A 20,244-nucleotide genomic window follows, 5' to 3' on the forward strand; every position below is an offset into this window, starting at 1 on the left:
GTCACACTGAACAGCAGGCTGAGATGCTGGAAAGGATGTAGGTTCTGTGAGCTGATGTCCAGGCCTGAGTAGAGCTGAGACAGACATGCAGAAATACAGGAACCGGTAGGAGAGCTCTGTGAGCTCAGATCTGTAGGTTAGACACACTGAACAGCAGAGATGAGATGCTCGAAAGGGTGGTAAGGTCTGTGAGCCGATATCCAGGAATAAGCAGAGCTGAGTCAGACATGAAACAGGAACAGGTAAGGGAGCTTTGTGACCTGAGAACTGTAGATTAGACACACAGGTGCAGCTGAGCTGAAGTGCTGGAGAGAATGGTAACTCTGTGAGTTGATATCCAGGAATGAGCAGCTGAGTTGAAGTGCTGGAAGTGATGGTAACTCTGCGAGTTGATGTCCAGGAATAAGCAGAGCTGAGTTGAGCTTCTGGAAATGATGGTAACTCTGTGAGTTGATATCCAGGAATGAGCAGCTGAGTTGAGCTTCTGGAAATTATGGTAACTCTGTAAATTGATATCCAAGAATAAGCAGGGCTCAGTCAGTCATGCAGGGATACAGGAACAGGTAAGCTGGAGCCAAGTCTTCACACAGTCAGGTTAGACAAACAAAGAACAGGCAACTGGGTGTTAAATAGTGAGGTGATGACAGGCTGGACGAATGGGAGCAGAGAGGAGGAGTTCTATCTGACAGGACGGGACTGCGCATGTGCAGACCCAGAATCAAGATGGCCACCACCATCTGACGGACGCCGCGCCCGGCGGAGGTCCCCACATTTGGCAGGTGAGAGTATCGTACCCCTTGTGTCGGGGAAATATGTGATACCTAAGGTGGGAGGATGGAGGTTCGCTTTGCTCCCTACACAGATGCGATGGTCCTATGTTCCTGGTTCTTTTTTCTTCTTCCTTTTCTACTTCCTATTGATCTCCTGCACATGCGCCGGTAAAAAAATCCAGGCATGCGCATTTCATGTATGCAAAAGGCTCCGGCTGCAGAAAGGTAAGTCTATAGGGTCTCTGAACTATCGGAAGCCTAACACCATCCAGTGATGGCATTAGAATTTTAAGCTTAGCTGTGCATAGCAAAGCTTTGTGCAACTTTGTAAATTGCATAGCTTCGCAGTCCCCATATTAATATTAAATGGATTATGGCAAGAGAAATCCATGATTGAACCCTTTGTAAATAATGCGATGAGATGTCATGGCCATTTTACAGAGAAAGCCACTGTTTTCTCCATTTGTATGGCTCATCACATCTTTATAAATAGACCCCTTAGTTACAAAATAATCAAGTGGAAAAGGGTTCAAACAAAAGGAGAACCTGAACTTAATTCCAGTGTGCATGTCCCCTGTCACAATGTCACACAGCCTTAGCCTGTATTCAGAAAAACAAAACAAACATTCCCGCAATCTAGACAGATACAGCAGAGTCCTAAAAGCACTGGGGCTCCTTCCAAATCCAAGACCATTTGTTTTTGGGCTAATAAATAGTTAAAATAATGGAATTAGCATTTTTTGCTTTGGCACTACTGGTCCCAGGAATCCCTGGCAGCCGGAAAGTGCTTGGGTATGTGTTGTTGCTTGTAGAACTACAAGGGCCAGCATACCCATGGCTGCCAGAGCATCCTGAGTCTTGCAGAACTACAGGATTTTTTTTTAAAAAAAAACCCTATTTATTTTGCTGGGACCTGTAGTGCACCAGGATCGGGATCTCTTCTGTCTTCCAGAATAAGGTGTTACTAACCGATCTGAGCTGCTTTCACATGCTCTAACCAATAAGAGCGAAGCCGCTGAGTTGGGGCTCCTGGTGGAGCGTTATGCATCATCTCTAGGGTTTTTTTTCATTTTTTTCCCAATAGAGTGACAAGCTGGAAGAAGAGGACCCCTTCCATAGATTTAGGTGTGTAATACATTGGAAAGAGAGGGAGTGTTGGATAGTGATTATTTTATGGCTTTTATGTAACAGTATTTTTTCTGGTGTACTACAGGCCTCAGGTGGGGGAGCAGGGTACTTAAAAAAACAAAAAACAAATAGCAAGAAGACAGAAGAGAAAAGAAGAAAAGAGATGAAAGAAGCCAATACAAAGGTAAGTAAAGGAACAGAGGAAAGCAGAAAGGCACAGTGAAGTAATTCTAGTGGGACAATCCCAATTTCTGGTGAGTGTTCTGCCCAATGTAAGGGGCAGGTCAAGACTGTGAACTCTTTATGTACACACTGCATTCTTTATATACTACACTATGGTGCTAGATATCCTGAAAGTCATGAGTGCTTCGACATATGTCACGCTCCGTTGAGCGGGCACTGCACACTTGTGCCAATGGTGTACACAACAATGCAGGGTTTTTATCTGTAGGAGGGTGGCCTAGCGCTTTTCACCTGCTAGCCATGCCCCATTGATGCATATCCATGCCCCCAACTTTATGAACATACCCACACACACTTTTGCAACGCTTTTTGCCATGCTCAACTATAAGTGGGGCCCCATGAAGTTGTTGTACCGAGGCCCTGAATTCCTCAGTCCTGGACAAATACTTGCTACCCACTGCTAAAAAGCTCAAGGGATGGGAGTTTGCAATGGTGCAAAGCACACTGTAAAAGCAACACTGGCGTGGATTAGAATGAAGAAAGCAGGTGTCCCTGACCTACAGAACTAAGAGAGCTCTGCGCCTCGTGAGCATACTTGCCAACTCTCCTGGAATGTCCTGGAAAATTCCAGTTAGGTCTCCCGGACACACAGGAGAGTAGGACATTCTCCCGCATCTGCCCACTTCATAGTCAGGTGGGCAGGATTAGAGCCAAAATAAAGTGATTTTCAGGGAATCGTGTCATTTTGGCACCAACCCCTGCTGTAAAATGATGTTTAAGTGTCATTACATCACAGGGCGGGGGCAAAAATGGTGTTATTTGCCAAGCCCTGCCCCCTCCATCCATACCCCCCAACTCCCCTACGAGAACTCCTGGAGGGGGAACATCAAAAAGTCTGCAAGTATACTCATGAGCAGTCTCTATTTTATTCTGCTTCCACACATTTCTTTGTATGATGCAAACACATTTGCTCTGATCGTGTCAATCGATAGCAGACTGGGACAACCTGTTCTCCAGCATCTGCTTAAGCCTCAGGAGGATGGCCGGATATGATGGGGCTTATGTTCCACAACAGCCTGAGAGCCAAAGGCTGCTTACCTCGTATCCCTTTTTAGGGAGCAGTCCTGCTTGATGCAGTCAAAAAGAAACATGGCAACCAGATGAAAACTGCAAATTACCAACATTAATTGTTGAAGTAGTAATTGCTTCACTGACTAAACAATAACACCAGAAGCTGTCTGCTAAAACAGCCTTTGCGCAGTATGGTTGGTTCAGGGTCGCACTGACCCGCCGGGGGACTGGGCTATCCCCCAGTAGGCCCGACCCTGATCGTTCCCCTCTTCGTTGGTGGGGGAAGCGGAAAACTTGAAAAAAAATAAAAATAAATATATAATACTCACGTGACCACGGCGCTCGACTACTCTCTGCTCCGTTCTTACTTAATGTCGGGCGTAACATCATCACGCCCGACGATCAGTGAGGAGCGCCGCAGAGAGGAGTCGGGAAGAAGAGAGAAGACAGAAGACAAAATAAGAGAAGAAAAGAAATAAGTCTATAGAAAAGGTAAGTGATAGAAGCAAGAGGGAGCATGGCAGAGTGAAGCGGGAGCATGGCAGAGTGAAGGGGGAGCATGGCACAATGAAGGGGGAGCATGGCACAATGAAGGGGGAGCACAGACAGCATGGCAGAGTGAAGGGGGAGCATGGCAGAGTGAAGGGGGGGCAAAGACAGCATGGCAGAGTGAAGGGGGAGCGTGGCACAGTGAAGGGGAGCATGGCACAGTGAAGGGGAGCACACACAGCATGGCACAGTGAAAGGGGAGCACGGCACAGTGAAGGGGGAGCACGGCACAGTGAAGGGAGCACGGCACAGTGAAGGGGGAGCACAGACAGCATGGCAGAGTGAAGGGGGAGAATGGCAGAGTGAAGGGGGAGCACAGACAGCATGGCAGAGTGTGAAGGGGGGCCAAAGCAGCATGGCACAGGGTGATGAAGGGGGGCCAGGAGAAGGGGGGAGCAAAAGCAGCATGGCACTGGGTGATGAAGGGGGACGAGGAGAAGGGGGGGCAAACACAGCATGGAGGGCGCATGTGTGACCATAAGGAGGCACAGCATGGCGATTAAGGGGCACAGTAATGTGTGTGTGATGGCACAGCGGGCTTGAGGCAATGCAATGTGTGTGTGGTAGGTGGTGGCTAAATAATGGGTGCTATTTTGTTTGTAGGGTGAAGGTGGGGCAATTTAATTTTATAGTGAGGACTATTAATTTAAGATGGGGTGGTTTGGGGGCTATTAATTGAATGTGGGGCTGAGTTTCAGGAGCATGCAGTCTATTTATTAAATGTGAATATGAATTATTTAATGGCAGTGATTTTTGCGGGAAATAAGTATATTTATTATACGTAAATGCAATACATTTATTGTAGGGGCTGTCTGGAGGGAGGGAAATAGGTTTATTAAATGGGAATACTATTACTTTAATGTTGGGCTGGAGGAAGGCCTAAGTATTAATTGTGGGTCTTATTGATTGAACACCGGGGCTGGTTGGAATTTTCTAAATGTACCCATCATTTTTTTCCAAATAGGGCCCCCAACATTCCAGGATCCAGACAAGCCGCAACTAAAGAAACCAGCAGCCACAGGTGGTAAAAGTGACAAGAACAGGTAGGACAGTCTGTTAAATGTTCTCAGTCTAGTGCAGGCTTGGCTAACCTGTGGCACTCCAGGTGGTGTGAAACTACAAGTCCCAGCACACCTTTCCAGCAATAAGCTGCTATATATTGGCAAAGCATGCTGGGGCTTGTAGTTTCACAACACCTAGAGTGCCACTCGTATATATCTATTTATCCATATCTCTCTCTCTCTCTATATTATATATATCTCTCTATCTATCTATCTATATATATATATATATATATATATATATATATATATATATATATATACACATATATACACATACACACACACACACACACACATCTATATATCTATATCTGTAGATCTATATCTATATATCTAAATATTATATATATATCTGTAGATCTATATCTATATATCTAAATATTATATATATATATATATATATATATATATATATATATATATATATATATATATATATATGTATATCTATAATATAAATGCTTAGTGGCGTGTGTTAGTCTGTCTGTGTGTGTGGAAATAATAAAACTAAGCTGCAGCGCCACCTGCTGGGCGGAGTTATACACTGACCTACTAAATTCTTAGTGTGTGTGGGAAAAAAAATTCAGAAAGGGCTGAAATTTGGTATACTAAGATGTTTTTAATTTGTTAATTTAATTTGTTAATTGTTAAAAGTGTTTATAAAGATTTAAAAAAAATATATATATTTCTTGAAGGAGAAGTGACAGTTGGGAGTGGTTGGTGGTTGCCGGGGGTAACAGTGGGGAGTGGTTGGTGGTTGCCGGGGGTGACAGTTGGGAGTGGTTGGTGGTTGCCGGGGGTGACAGTTGGGAGTGGTTGGTGGTTGCCGGGGATGACAGTGGGGAGTGGTTGGTGGTTGCCGGGGGTGACAGAGTGAGAGGAGTGTGATACTCAGGACCGCTGAGAGAGATCCCTGTGTCTGAATAGACATCTGGATAGATGTGGCAATGAAAATGAAGGATGAGGTGATGGAGAAGAATCATGAGGTGGTGACATGTGGACAAAACCACGTTAAAAAAGGGCGCTTACGTCGGGAAATAACGCTCTTCCCCTGAGGAGGCCTGGGCTATGGCCTAAATACATCACAAGAACCTTTTTAACACCTTAAGTAGCTTGATTTGACTAGAATGCATGAGTATCATGCACGGGTTAACTTGTATATATAATATATATATATATATATATATATATATATATATATATATATATATATATATATATATATATATATATATATATATAATGCACAGAGTGTATGCTTTATGTTTTAATAGAAATACAGCTAGACATACTGTATTTAGGGTACATTATTTCTTTTTCTTTATGATGATCACTGGCACAGAAACACAGGCTGGTGGATGGTGGAACAGTCATGACCTGGAAGCCGGTGCTGTACATCTTGGAATAGAGATATTATTGGATAAGATTTTATGAAGCCTTTTTTTTTCTAATGCTGCCATGTATGATTTATACAAGGTTGGACAGCCCTTGCTTTGATATAACTACACATTGTCATATCAATATATCATTGGGCACATTTTTGATTTTTACACCCATTGTGAGCTTCAAAGATATGAAGCAGGAGGAGAAAATGAGTTAATTATTAATACTTTCCTCATGCAGAGCACTGCATAATGTAATAACTGAACTGAAAATCCTGCCCTTGTGGTTTTGCGGTGAATATTTAGGGGAACACTGTGTGTGCCTACATACGTCTTACAACATAAATCGGCTTTTCATGTAATCTGTATAGTAATCCTATTTATTCACTAGAGTTTAATTTCAAACCATTTAGCAATGTTAAAGGAAAATGATTTAGACACTGAAAACAATGAATGCAGAAGAAGGGATACTGCTTACAGATTTGTAGTGCTAGATTTGCTACTGGAATTAAATATGAGCAGTGCTTTTTTGTCATAGAACTCACGGAACTGAGTTCCGGCACTTTTTTTTGACAGATTTTCCAAATTTTAAAAGTAACTTTTGAACATTTGATGTTTGGTCCATGTGGATTTGAATCACCCTATTGAGCGTAGCAGGTTGCTGGCAAAATCACTAAAACGGTGCATGTGGGCTGCTTGTGTGTCGAGTCCGGTGCATGCGTACTTCGTCCACGCTGGTTGTGATAGCACTGCTCGGCTTGTGGCGCTGCTCAGCTTGTGATTGGTCGTGTGGTCGCTCGCTGACTGCTTATTGCGGGCGGTGACCGTTGTGTTTCGTTACACAACTGACGTTTGTGGATGTGTGTGCAGTGATTGACTGCGTGATGTGAGTTCCGGCACCCTTTTTCTTCCAAAAAAGGCACTGAATAAGAGTGAAATGATTCATTCATGTTAGAGGACAATATACCACCAAGCGTCAATCTTCCTAACAAAGGGTCCCAGTAACACTGCTATGGGGCATGAAATGGGTCGTCTCCCAAGCCAAGCTTTTCGGAACTTGATAAAATTGCCCAGACTGCAGTCTCCAATTGTATTGTGGGAACTGCAGTTTAATAAGGTAATTTGCCTAATGCAGGAGATAACTTTGATACCTCTTGTTAGGCATTTCGTAAATTAAATTTTTCTTAAAGATTCCGAAACTATGTGGAAAACTCAATTTCTGCATTGTTTAGGGCTTCATAAATGTCATATATGCCTTTCGCTGTAGATATATCTAAATAACTATATATCTATGCATAATATATATAAGTATATAAATATATATCTATGCATATATATATATTATATATATCTCAATAAGCCACAACAGTAAAACCAGTGACAAGTAAATTGATTGACGCTGATTATCTTACTACAATGACACCTGTCAAGGGGTGCCCTATATTAGGCAGGAAGTGAACAGTCGGTTCTGGAAGTTGATGTGTTGGAAGCAGGAAAAATGGGCAAGCGCAAGGATCTGAGCAACTTTGACAATGACCAAATTGTGATGGCTAGACAACTGGGTCAGAGCACCTCCAAAACAGAAGGTCTTGTGGGGTGTTGCGTTTGCAGTGGTTAGTACCTACCAAAAATGGTCCATGGAAGGACAACCAGTAAACTGGCGACAGGGTCATGGGTGCCTAAGGCTCATTGATGCACGTGGGAAGTGAAGGCTAGCCCGTCTGCTCCAATACCATAGAGAACTATTGTAGTACAAACTGCTGAAAAAGTTAATGCTGGTTATGATAGAAAGGTGTCAGAACACACAGTGCATCGCGGCTTGTGGTATATGGGGCTGTGTAGCCGCAGAGTCGTCAGAGTGCCCATGCTGATCCCTGTCCACTGCCTACAATGGGCAAGTAAGCGTCAGAACTGGACCATGGAGCAATGGCAGAAGGTGGCCTGCTCTGACGAATCATGTTTTCTTTTACATCATGTGGACAGCCGGGTGTGTGTGCGTTGTTTAGTTGGGGAAGAGATTGCACCAGGATCCACTATGGGAAGAAGGCAAGCTGGCGGACCCAGTGTGATGCTCTGGGCAATGTTCTGCAGGGAAACTTTGGGTCCTGGCATAGATGTAGATGTTACTTTGAGTGTAATGTGGAGAATTTACAAATGCCAAGTACAAATAGCTATAAGTATATTATGAATTTTGTCCATAACAAAAAAAAATAACAACCCAGTAATGACTATATTTGTGCTGTCTGTCTATCATATTCCTTGTTTCACAATTTTGCCATGTATTATTACTATAAGAATATTAAATTTCCCTGTTACACCAGAGGAATGTCTATCTAGGTAAATATTAGGAAACTTGTGTGGATGACAAGCAATATGCACACAGCCGCTACCACACGTGATGTTCAGGTTCAATAAAAACAAAAAGGAGGTGGAAAGAGGATCCCATTTATCTTGTGTTCATTTGTTGGAACCGCTAAATTCTTAGTAGATTACTCCATCTCCCCAGACATCCGCTGTAGCTGACAATGCAGCAAGTCATTCATCTCCCAGCTCCCACAGCTCCCAAGTGTCTAGTTAAAGCCTGCGGGAAGAGTTTGCAGGTCCAGGCAAGATGAGCCTCACTCCCCCCTACTGTCACACGTGTCTGCCGTTATTATAGATATATGAGATAGTGGTGAGCTTCAAATATTGGGCAACTCTTAATTATCCATAAAATGAACCTCCTTCCTCGCAGTCCTTCATTTCATTTAAAAATGCATATTAGAAGGACAGTAATCCTAACAAAAAACCCACAGCGCACACATTTTTTGGGAGGTTAAAATTTGCATCGGTGTAAACAGTAAGTTGTCGCTGCACTATGGAACACTAGCAAGCCGTGCGGTTTTGCATGTTACAAGACCAGACGTTGCACAGGTAGTGTTCCCAACAGATGTAACACGGTTGGGTGATATGGAAGATCTCTATCACCCTATTATAAAAATAACATTTCACTCAGCTCCCTGGTGATACTGGCTGGTAGCAGTAAGAGGTCCCTTATACAGTTTCCCCAATCACTGAAGGGTCCTCTGTGCATGCGTGACCTGGCATTATGGGATCACACACGGAAGTGGAATTAGAAGCTTGGACAGGCCTCCAGTTTTCCAAAATTAAAAAAATAAAGGAAAAAGAAAAGGAAACAAATAGAAAAATAATAAATCATTTTGCTAAATTAAAAATGCTTCATTTACATAATAAAAACATTTTTTTTCCGGTGGGGAGTTTCTGCAATCTCAGGATGGCACTATCAATAGGTGGACAGCTTGTTAATTAGGGTTCCCTTTGCAAAGCATTCGCCAGAGGCCCCCGGTGAAGGCTATCGCCAGAGATGGATGGCGATAGTTTTTACTGACTAGGGGGCTTTGTTAAATAGGGAGAAGGCCTTTAGGGCTTTTCTCTCTTTGTTATCTAGACCACGTAACCTGTTACACAATTTTACTTAAAAAGCAAAAACCTCCTCACCTGCACTGGGGACTGAAGGTGAAAAGAGTCTTCTGGTAACGGTCTCATCAACCATTTATCCAGTAATGTCCCCGTCTAGCCCACGCTCTCTCTAGATGATATATTTACCAGTAGCTGCACTTTCCTGTATGTGCTACTCCTAACGCATCACAGCGCTACTCTCTCCTGTCAATTACAGAGGCCAGCTGATCAGAGTTCAGCTCTATCAAAACCTACTGACTGTTCCCAGAATAAGAAGCAGCGGACATATGTGTGGTGTTCTGCTGGCAAATTGTGTGGAGTTTTGGCATAATATGGTATAATGTATGGAGAAGTTTGATATAATGTGTGGGGTCACTGTGGATATAATGTATGAGAACATTACTCATAAAACGTGTTAGCTATATAGAGTATTGACTGAGAAAGGCGATTGGCCACAGGAGAACCTTTTCTCATTTCTGCACTGGCGCCCCCCTACTCTCTTGACATGCCACTACAGGGGCGCACGCAGGATTTTTAAGGGGCGGTTTCCCCCACCCAAAAAAAAAAAAAAAGCAAGAGAGCTGCTGCGCATGCGTGCTCCGTTTTGGCAGCACTGTACTATACAGCAGCCACGGCGCTGTCAAAGAAGCATCCGCGGTGGTGTATACTTTGACAGTGCCGCGGCTGCTATATAGTACAGTGCCGCTATGTAATGGCACTTCTTTAGTGGAGGGGAGGGGTTTCTGGAGACCCAGAAACCCCCCCCCCCTGCATGCGCCCCTGCACTACATACCCAAATAGTAGTGCTACTATGTTCCTAATTTGATTTCAAATTGATTTTTTACTGAAATATAAAATGACTGAAGGGCCTGTATTATATTTAGCAAGGTACAATGAAAGAAAGCTAATTTGTATGCTTTGTATGAGCCATATTCACACACTTTACTTCTGCCACCTGCGCCTCTCATAATATGAATGGCACATACAGGAAAGGAGAAACATATATGACTTTCATGGCTGATTTGTTTTACTATTTTATTTATTATTTTATTTATTCATGCAGACACCATAGCTGCACACAACACTTTTTGGGCCAACAGTATTGTGCTCAGCCTGGTGTCCCCTGCCCCTCCCCCCTAAGTAAATGGGTTAATTCACTCCAGAATGCAGTATGGCTCTTTGCTCCTGTATACTGTGATTTGTTGTCTATTTGCCTTCTATTTTTACACTAACAATTAAGAAGTGACCTCTCATCTCATCTGCCCACAGCTTTTCTCTCAGTCAGCCCAGCTCTGAGACATCGTTGCCCCGTGTAGCAATGCGTGACTGCATGGACGCGCTAATAAAACTGAAGGCTGAATACTGCAGACGATGCTGTCAGGGTCCTCACAAAGCCATACATCACTGGTTTCATGTAAGAAATAAACTAACACTATCCAATTAACCAGCAAAACAACCAACAAAAATACTTCTGTGTCACAGCAAAGCTGACATAATACCCCTACTAACCATCACTATACGTAAACCAAATATAATCTTATGATTGCAATTTTCATTTACATAAACATTCCTATTTCTCTTCCCTTTAATCATTTTTATTTCATAGAAAATCATTTACATTATTAGGGCAGCACTTTAAGTAAATCCACTATTCAGCATTAATATATATGAAAGGCTATGTGCAGTGATGAGATGAATGACATACATGAGTAAACTGGAGTGTTTATATTTAAGTATTTTCACCATGCTCTCTCTCGCCTGTCTACATAGGACTATATTCGGAGGGTGGTGCTTCTCTGCCTCAGCCCCCCCTAACTGAATGACATTTTAGCTTTTCTACCTCTATTAGTTCCCTTTACGACACAGTATTAACAATGCGTGATGTAATGGAAATGAGAGGTTATCCTTTATGAAACGTTACTTTTTAACAAAAATGAATGTAACACAAATACAAGATATTTTTCCTTTAGTCTGTTGACATATGCCAAGTACTAAATACTAAACTAATAAATATAAATAAACACATAAGTAAATATAATATAAAAAATAACTAGATATAAGGAAGTATAAATATTTATATTACATTTTCTCTTAAAATGCTAATAGCCCCATTTCTTAAAGCCAAGCAACAGCAAATTTTACATGGAGTACGCAAGCTACAATATTGTCAAAATTATACATCTTTTAATCCAATTCAACATCCTGGTTAAAAGCCATTTTTTGCACTAGGGGATTACTATGCTGCGTACACTGAATAAAGTATTTATATTTATGATGGACACTTCATATTTTTTTTTAGCCACACGGTGTCGCTGGTAAAGGGGCATAGGACATGAAGCGGTATACTTACAGGATGAGTGGATACTGGGGAAACTCTTTCTGCCCTCAGACACAAGACTGGCGTCTCCCGTGCAGTGCATCTCTTCATTCGACACCCCATCCGGAAAGCAGCGGTAAAAGAAATCAGGACGTGGTCTAAAAGTTAAAAGGCACGTTAAAATTTGTCTGTATGAAGATATCGGGTTTTGTGGCCCAATTATACCCGCTTCACTCTGGCTGGCCACCCATGGGTGCCTTCCTAGGCCAGGGAAGCCTACCCAGGACCTTCTACGGTTCTTATTAGTCACTCAGGCAAATGCAGTTAGTAAAGCAATACATTTATTGTAATAAAAACAATCACTAGATTATTATGTACACAAATTGAAAATAAATGCCAGGCAGGTTTACCACAGTCACCTGGATGTCCTGACTTAAAGACCCATGGAGTTCTTCTCTTAGCTGCAGCTGTAGTCCATTGGTAGAGAACGAAAACTCAAAAACCAGCTACACTGCACCTTCCGTGAATCAAATCCCAGAATGAATATCACCTCTCCCCCTGGAGTGACTCCTTATATCTTGGGTCAAATTTCCACTGTGCTTTCTAGCCCTGGGCAAACCCCTGGCCCTCTCCTTGTTAGACATTGGTGAGTCCTGGACTAGGGGGGTTGGAGAGGGGAGTGGAGATGAATTGTACTTCCACAGAACCTCCCCTGCCAGATTGTAGACCAAATGTCTGGAGTAGTCTTGTGAGAACAATAGATACTAATTTGCCTTCCCACTCACCAGTATCTTGCAACCTGATCCCTACCCATAATCCCCCTGGCTTCACTTTAAGGACAATGAATAACAACCTCACTGCCACATCAACAATATACAATAACCAATATACATATTTACAATGAGCTACAATGTCCCCTTATCCACATGTAATTAGACACTGCAGTTGTACACTGTTGAGTTGGGGAACAAAAGCGAGAGCTATAAAAAGTACTTGCTATAATCCACATTATGTGAGAATCGAGGGACAGGATGGTTACAGTGTTATCAAACTCGTTTCGTCACAATCTGTGGGGCATATTCAATTCCGATCCCGATTTGCGGGATCGCGCTGGAACGGCCGCGAACGTAATCCGCGGTACCGCAATAACTTGGATTTTCGTTCACAGCCCATAGGGCTGCGTACGAAAATCTGCGTTATTGCGATACCGTATTGCCAGCAGTAGTGCGCATTTTCCGCGGTAACGCGCATTACCGCGGATCGGATCGGAATTGAATATGCCCCTGTGTGTGGGAAAAAACTTCCCAAATAATGTGTTCAGCTATAGGAAATGCCTGGAATAAGGGTCCTGGGGTTCATATGGAGAAAGAAAGATGGGCTCCATTTATAACTGCCATTTTGTATTTTCCAAGAAGCTAGCATGTTGCTAGTAATCAGGAGCTGCACCTGATGAGGAGCTGACAAAAAAGTTTCTAGGCAGTTTCCGCTCTATCTCAGACCTGGGGAGGAGGTTGGATGCCTCTTGAGAGACACTACAAAAAGTGAATAGTAAGCTCTGTATTTTGCATGTGCATGGGACACAAGGTCCTTCACATGAGGGAGGGCGTTCCTGTGTGACAAGTTAGAAGCCGGACAGGTAAAGATTTTGTTTTGGTTTTCTTGGTTTGTATATCTTTATGCCTGGAAAATAAATCTAGCTGAGACACTGGACTGGTATGATTTATCTGGCTGAAATGTGTGTGAACTGCAGCCGTCTAATCCCAAGAGTCAGTACTCCTAATCCGATGTTATGACTAATAAATACATTTATATATATATATATATATATATATATATATATATATATATATATATATATTCCATATTATATTTTCAAGCAGTTAAACCATTTTTTTCAACCTGCCACTACCCCCCAAAGAAACTTAAAAGCAAGTTTGCTATGCCATTATTCTCAGGGTATCAAATTGTCAGAAATTGAGTAGACTAGCTAGTTTTCATATGCGTTTCTAGGAAAATCAATGAAGAATAATGAACACATTACAGAGAGATGTAGGAAGATTTTCATACCCACATTTATTATACATTGATAAGAATACTCTTCTCACTGCCAGACAATTATTTTTTAATGATACAAGGAACGCAAGGTTACACACCAGCAGAAGAACGATATTTGTATTAAAATGCTTGAGAAATGGGACCAAGTTAACCAGCAAATAGGCTGCAGAAGTTTTATTGCTGCGATTCTAGATCAGTTTTAGTAAAACTTACCTTCCCACTATGAGTTTGATAGTGTTGGTGCAAACCCCATTCAGTGCCAGTGCTAGGGAGACAGCTGTATGGGAGAGAACACCGGGATGGTTAAAGAATTCCTAGTCTACAAAGAGTTGACAGGTGCAGTAGGTCTGTCTCATATCTATGGATAAATAAACCACTCTTCAATGTGCCCACCTAGTGGAACTAGGGCTCTGTGTCATGGATTGCCCATGCCTGGGAATAATTATTTTACTACAATTTGGACCCCTGGTAAATCTTTTATGATAAGTAATGCAGGAATAGGTTTTACTTTACTTTCACACCCAAAAATAAGCTTATGTGTTGCAGCCTTTCTCCATAGGCATAAGGGGATTTCTCCCCATAATAACGCTAATTACGTTTTTATTTCCAGTTACCTATCATGACATTGCTGGTTAGCCTAAAACTACAGTGTGCCATCACATTTAACTCATTAGAGTGTATCTGGGGGGCAGGAGGGCAGCACAGTGGCTTAGTGGTTAGCACTTCTGCCTTACAGCACTGGGGTCATGAGTTCGATTCCCGACCATGGCCTTATCTGTGAGGAGTTTGTATGTTCTCCCCATGTTTGTGTGGGTTTCCTCCAGGTGCTCCGGTTTCCTCCCACACTCCAAAAACATACTGGTAGGTTAATTGGCTGCTAACAAATTGACAAATAGTCTGTGTGTCTGTCTGTCTGCATGTGTATGTTAGGGAATTTAGACTGTAAGCCCCAATGGGGCAGGGACTGATGCGAGTTAGTTCTCTGTACAGCGCTGCGGAATTAGTGGTGCTATATAAATAAATGGTAATGATGATGATGATATACAGACTCATCGTTTTCCATGCAAGTTCAGAGGATACTGCGGAATTATTGCTGAAATCCTCAGCTAGGTATGTGGAAACAATGGAATACAATCATGGGGGTAGGGGGAATCATGAGCAATAATCATCATTGCTTATCTATATGGTGTCACAGATTATGTAGCGCCTGACATAATCAAACAGATATGACATACATGAAAACAGTAAGCATAACAACAGTTACATGGGTACAATTGAGCAGAATAATATAAGCATGGATGCAATTAAACTTAACCGCATATAATTCAGAAAAATTTTAGCATAAGACATGACCGAAGAATTAGAGGATGACGGAGAGTGGACAGACAGGAGACATACGGTAGAGGACACTGCCCATCAGAGCTTACATTCTATAGGGGGGGTATGAGGAGAGACAATAGGAGCAATTTGGACATTGGGCTAAGTGGTCTAGATGGACAAATTAGATATGTGGATGGAGTTCCTGGATGATAAGGGAGAAACAATATGTGTACAAAAGTATATAATTATATAGTGTATAAGTTCAGCAGCAGACAGGCTTTAGGCTCAATAGTTACTGATGTGAGCTGCTGTGTGCGGTGCCGTACCTGGAACCAAGCTGCCATGAACAGCCATGGGCTTCACTGATGTGACCAGGGACAATTACTTTTGGTTGCAGGCTGCCTAATGGCGGATTTGATTTACCTTACCAATAGGTCCTTACAGCTGGTCACCATGGAGACTGGCCCTGCTCTGGGTGTATGGATTTATCAGTGCTAACATCACCTAGTATCAACCCACAATTTCTCGTTTGGCTCCAATGACAACAGATCACACTATGGGTGGAAAGAATAAACTTGGTATTTTAGAAATACACCCATATACTGTAAATATATTTACAGCTTTCACAAAAACATTAATATTAAAAACACATTTATAATGTTACTTCTTACCCAAACAGGCTTCTTTTATCTCTGTTCTGTCTGTCCGCTGGATGATTTTAACGACAAAAATCACAGCAAGCGGTGTGAGAAATGAAATGGCCTGTGGGAAATAAAACAGGGTAAAATGCATTGTTAGAATTTCCCCACGACTACAGACAGCGATTGTGCCATTTTGTGAGGTGAACCAATATTCAGCCAATCAATTCACTAGGAACTAGTGACCTCACTGAGGCACGTCACTAGATCTTAGTGAATTGATTGACTACATTCTTATGACTGGTTTATCACTGTGCGCAGGGGATGGGTCATTGTAAATAAAATAAATCAATGTTGTCTTGCTTTATTCTGTTCTAATCAGTATCCAAAATGGGTGAACACAGTACCTCATTAGTCTGACTACCATTCCATTCTCTAGTGAAGTTTATCTATAACTAAACCCGCTAGTCGTGTATGAGCCGTCTATGGACAGAGAGTGAAATATAAGAGACAAGTCTGACAGATACTAACCACAATGTCAGCCTTCTAATTGTTCAATTTGGTCACTGCAACCGATTTTTTTCTGTAGGTTAAATACTTGGGTTATATTATTTAAAAAGACTGATTTAAAAAATATATAAACCAACATAAAGTGTCACAAAAATGTTTGATTCCTTGACAGTTATCGGTTTGGCTAAGCACATAACTACTGTGCTACATACGGAATGTGGTTTTCTTGTTCATATCCACTTATATATATACACAAGTTAACCCGTGCATGATACTCATGCATTCTAGTCAAATCAAGCTACTTAAGGTCTTAAAAAGGTTCTTGTCATGCATTTGGACCTAGCCCAGGCCTCCTCAGTAGAAGAGCGTTACTTCCCGACGCAAGCGGCCTTTTTAATGTGTGTTCATGAGGTAAAATTACCTCACGAAAATGAGTTTGACCCCTCAACTCGTAAATTTAGCCTTTACTACACCTCCCACGGGGGGAAGGGGGGATGATGGAAGTTAACTGACTTGACTATTCAAATTTTTTTGTCAAATAATGTCAGTATACCAAATTTCAGGTCAATTGGATGAGCCCTTTCTGATAAAATAGTTTTTTCCACACACACACACACACACACACACACACACACACACACACTAACGCACGCCTCTACACATGTGTGTTCATGAGGTAAAATTACCTCACGAAAATGAGTTTGAGCCCTACCAAATTTCAGCCCTTTTTGAATTTTTTTTCCCACACACACTAAGAATTTAGTAGGTCAGTGTATAACTCTGCCCAGCAGGTGGCGCTGCAACTTGTTTTTTTTTTTTCACACACACACACAGACAGACAGACGCCACTAAGCATTTATATATTAGATTATATTCAGTGTGAGCTCCTGTTCATCTCATTGGTCATATTAGAGTACACAGTTCTCATTACTGCACATAATAAATAAGTTACAAAACTACTGCACCTCATTCATACCCCTGTATCTATATATTAGTGAGCCCTAGGTCACTTGGCCTCGCTTGAAAATGGCCCAATATATAAAGGGACATACACAATATTCTCATAGACTATGGATGTCACCGTTTCTGTCAATTAACCAATGTTCTTCCTGGGTACCTCACTGATCACTTGTTGAAAGATATATAGAGTGTCATGTGACTGCACTCCGGGACATGGTGACTGATATCTGGTGAGAGCACCTGACAGTGGATAAAAAATGTCAGTAATGACGAAGAGCAAGCAACATGTGTGGTAAGACTTCCCTGTTTACATGTCCTGACATGACTCATGAATATATTAATTTGATGGTTTGTACCAGATTAACCCTTTACTACCCTGTTACACTTTGGCATTAAGAAAACACCAGTGACACCACCACAGTTGCATTTGAACTGCAGCGATAACCAGAGTTTGTTCGGGGTAGTAGTTCTTTGGTGAATGAGAGTAAATGGGCAATGCTGCGTCCTAGAGATGTTGTCATGCCAGCGGCCAATGATTGGCACAAGCACAAGTGGCTATTGGGTCATTGGAACCTGTTTATATGCTTAACGATAAAGTGTGTGGGGAACTGCAACTGGTAAGTTCAGAGGGCTACAGCCATATCAGGCCTGTGCTGCCCGGGGTCTTGCTTTGTAATAAGACATTCACAAGTGATGCTGGGATACCATTCTCTTCCTGTCCTACTCTTTTCCTCAGCTCATCTAATCTTCCAATATCGTTAAACAAATCAGGATGGAAACAATGTTCCAAGGCATTTCCTAGACATTTCTCTTCTCTTACCTCCTGCAGATGTCACTTCCGACAAGTGTCAGAAGATGCGAGGCAGCACAAGCAGAGCCGCCCTTAGGGGGGTACTTGGGAGCCTGTCATGTTGTGGGCATGTGAAAAGGTCCCGTGGCTATTACTGTAATCTTTGGGGTATGGGAGAATTAAAACACACTGCTGGCATTCAATCACACTGCTGCAGAAGGCCCAAACCCCAATGTGTCACGTTGTCATGGTGCCAGTCATACGACGTGTAGGCTGCATGGCTGCTAGCATGAGGTGCAGTGTTGTCATTTCTCAAGTGGAAAGATCACTGCACCACCCCACCACTGATATACTGGTTTAGTTTCTATAAAAGTTATAGTACCATCTACAGCTAATCTTCTGACCTGCAGTGACTGGGAATACCCAGTTCAAATCTTACCAACCGCAGAGTAAAACAGGTGTAGCCATTTACTATAAACGTTCTTAGTCTATATTATTAAAATTGTGTTTCTGTTTGAAATGTCAAGTTTTGTTGTCTTGTATTTTTTTAAACTCATCTCTCAAAGTGAGCTCAGGATCAAAATTTACCAGGGTGCTCATAATGCTTATGGATTGCCCTGTTATGGACTTATGGTGTCATTTGTGAGTACACCAGTACTTGCAGATTACACCAAAATTAGTTCTTTCTGAGAATTGGATACAAAGTTATCCTACATAACATACATGCACAGTGACCCTATAGCTAATTTGTGTAACAAGTATGCAATGCAGATCCCTTTCTTTAGGAATTAGTGTACAATAAAGAGCCCACTATTTAGTGTACAATTCAAAACCAATTCCGTGAAGGCTACTATACAATACAATTGGCTGGGGACAGATCAATACACTACAATCCAGAGCCCACTCCTGGGTGGTGGAACAAGTCCATTCCCTGTTGTACAAGTGTACAAAAGAGCCAATTGTCTAGTGATCAGTGTGCACTAGAGTGACTAGCAAAGGAGGAGAGGAAATGGTTCTACTGTCAGTAGATACCTAGCGCCTCTGAGACTCCTGCCAGGTCTTAAGCATTGGGCCTGTACATGGAAAAAGCAGTTGCTTCCTTGCCTCGTGTGGGCCCGGTCTTGCCTTCACATGTGAAAGTGAGGGCCCACTGCAATGCTAGGACCCATAGTAGTTACATGGGCAGCTGTGCTCATACTTACCCCATTTACTGTACACATATGGCCAGTGAGATGAACTAGAATTCACTGTTGATATTAAGCTACTATTAAAAGCAGATATAAAACTTCATGAAAGGAATCCAAGTGGATAATTAACTTGATAGAATGAACACAACTTTTACATTTAATTTAGCCAGTCCCCATGTAGCAAATCGGAGTTTCCCCGATAAGTGCAGCAGAGATACTGGATCACAATGCTTACTCAGCGCTGGAGAAAGAATCTATGGTAGAAGTTATGAGTGGCTTCCTATACCAGTGGTTGCAGTGTTGCTGTATTGGCGTGAAGAAGGCATCTGGTATCAGGTAATGGGCGCACCCTTCATTTGTTCTAGAAGGGCAAGATACATTAAGGAGGGGATGTGTAACTGAGTACAATCCCTCTATTAATAAGAATGTAGTTCTCTCTGAGAATTGGGTACAAAATATTAAGATTGTGTGTGTTTAGATTAAGAGTGTGTGGTTTATAGAATATATTTAAACTGTTTCTTTTATTGTTTTGTTTTCTTGGCAGTATAGATTGTGCTGATATATAGTTACTTTGTTTTTGTACAGCAAGTTTTGTTCCTTTTTTAAAATTAAGCTGAAAGGCATTGATCCAGGAAATTCTCTTATTCTGTAAAACACAAACTTATTGTTCCTTTTGCAAAAATCAATCTCTGGGGATATATATTTCTGCCACTGCAAAAAAAGGTGTCCCTCTCTTGGAAAAAATAAAGAGTCCCTCTGTTGGAAACCTTTGGTTTCTGCTTGTTCCCACCTTTATCTGAGTCAGTCAGACAACAAGCTCAGTGGTTACATGAAAGCAGATTAAGTAGGAGGGACAAAGTT

At 41.9% G+C, this 20,244-nt stretch overlaps 1 protein-coding gene across 1 annotated transcript in view; it reads right to left on the reverse strand.

Annotated features, from left to right (window-relative positions):
• The window catches only part of PLPP4 (phospholipid phosphatase 4), a 78,218-nt gene that overhangs the window by 12,560 nt on the left and 45,414 nt on the right, over positions 1–20,244 (reverse strand). The window contains exons 3-5 of the mRNA XM_075216316.1: positions 15,970–16,060; positions 14,192–14,255; positions 11,957–12,081 (exon numbers count right to left, since the gene is read on the reverse strand). Coding sequence (XP_075072417.1) covers positions 11,957–12,081; positions 14,192–14,255; positions 15,970–16,060 — 280 coding nt within the window. The remainder of the gene's footprint in view (positions 1–11,956; positions 12,082–14,191; positions 14,256–15,969; positions 16,061–20,244) is intronic.

Source organism: Mixophyes fleayi, chromosome 6 (genome assembly GCF_038048845.1).
Source record: "Mixophyes fleayi isolate aMixFle1 chromosome 6, aMixFle1.hap1, whole genome shotgun sequence".
In the NCBI taxonomy this organism is placed as follows: domain Eukaryota; kingdom Metazoa; phylum Chordata; class Amphibia; order Anura; family Limnodynastidae; genus Mixophyes; species Mixophyes fleayi.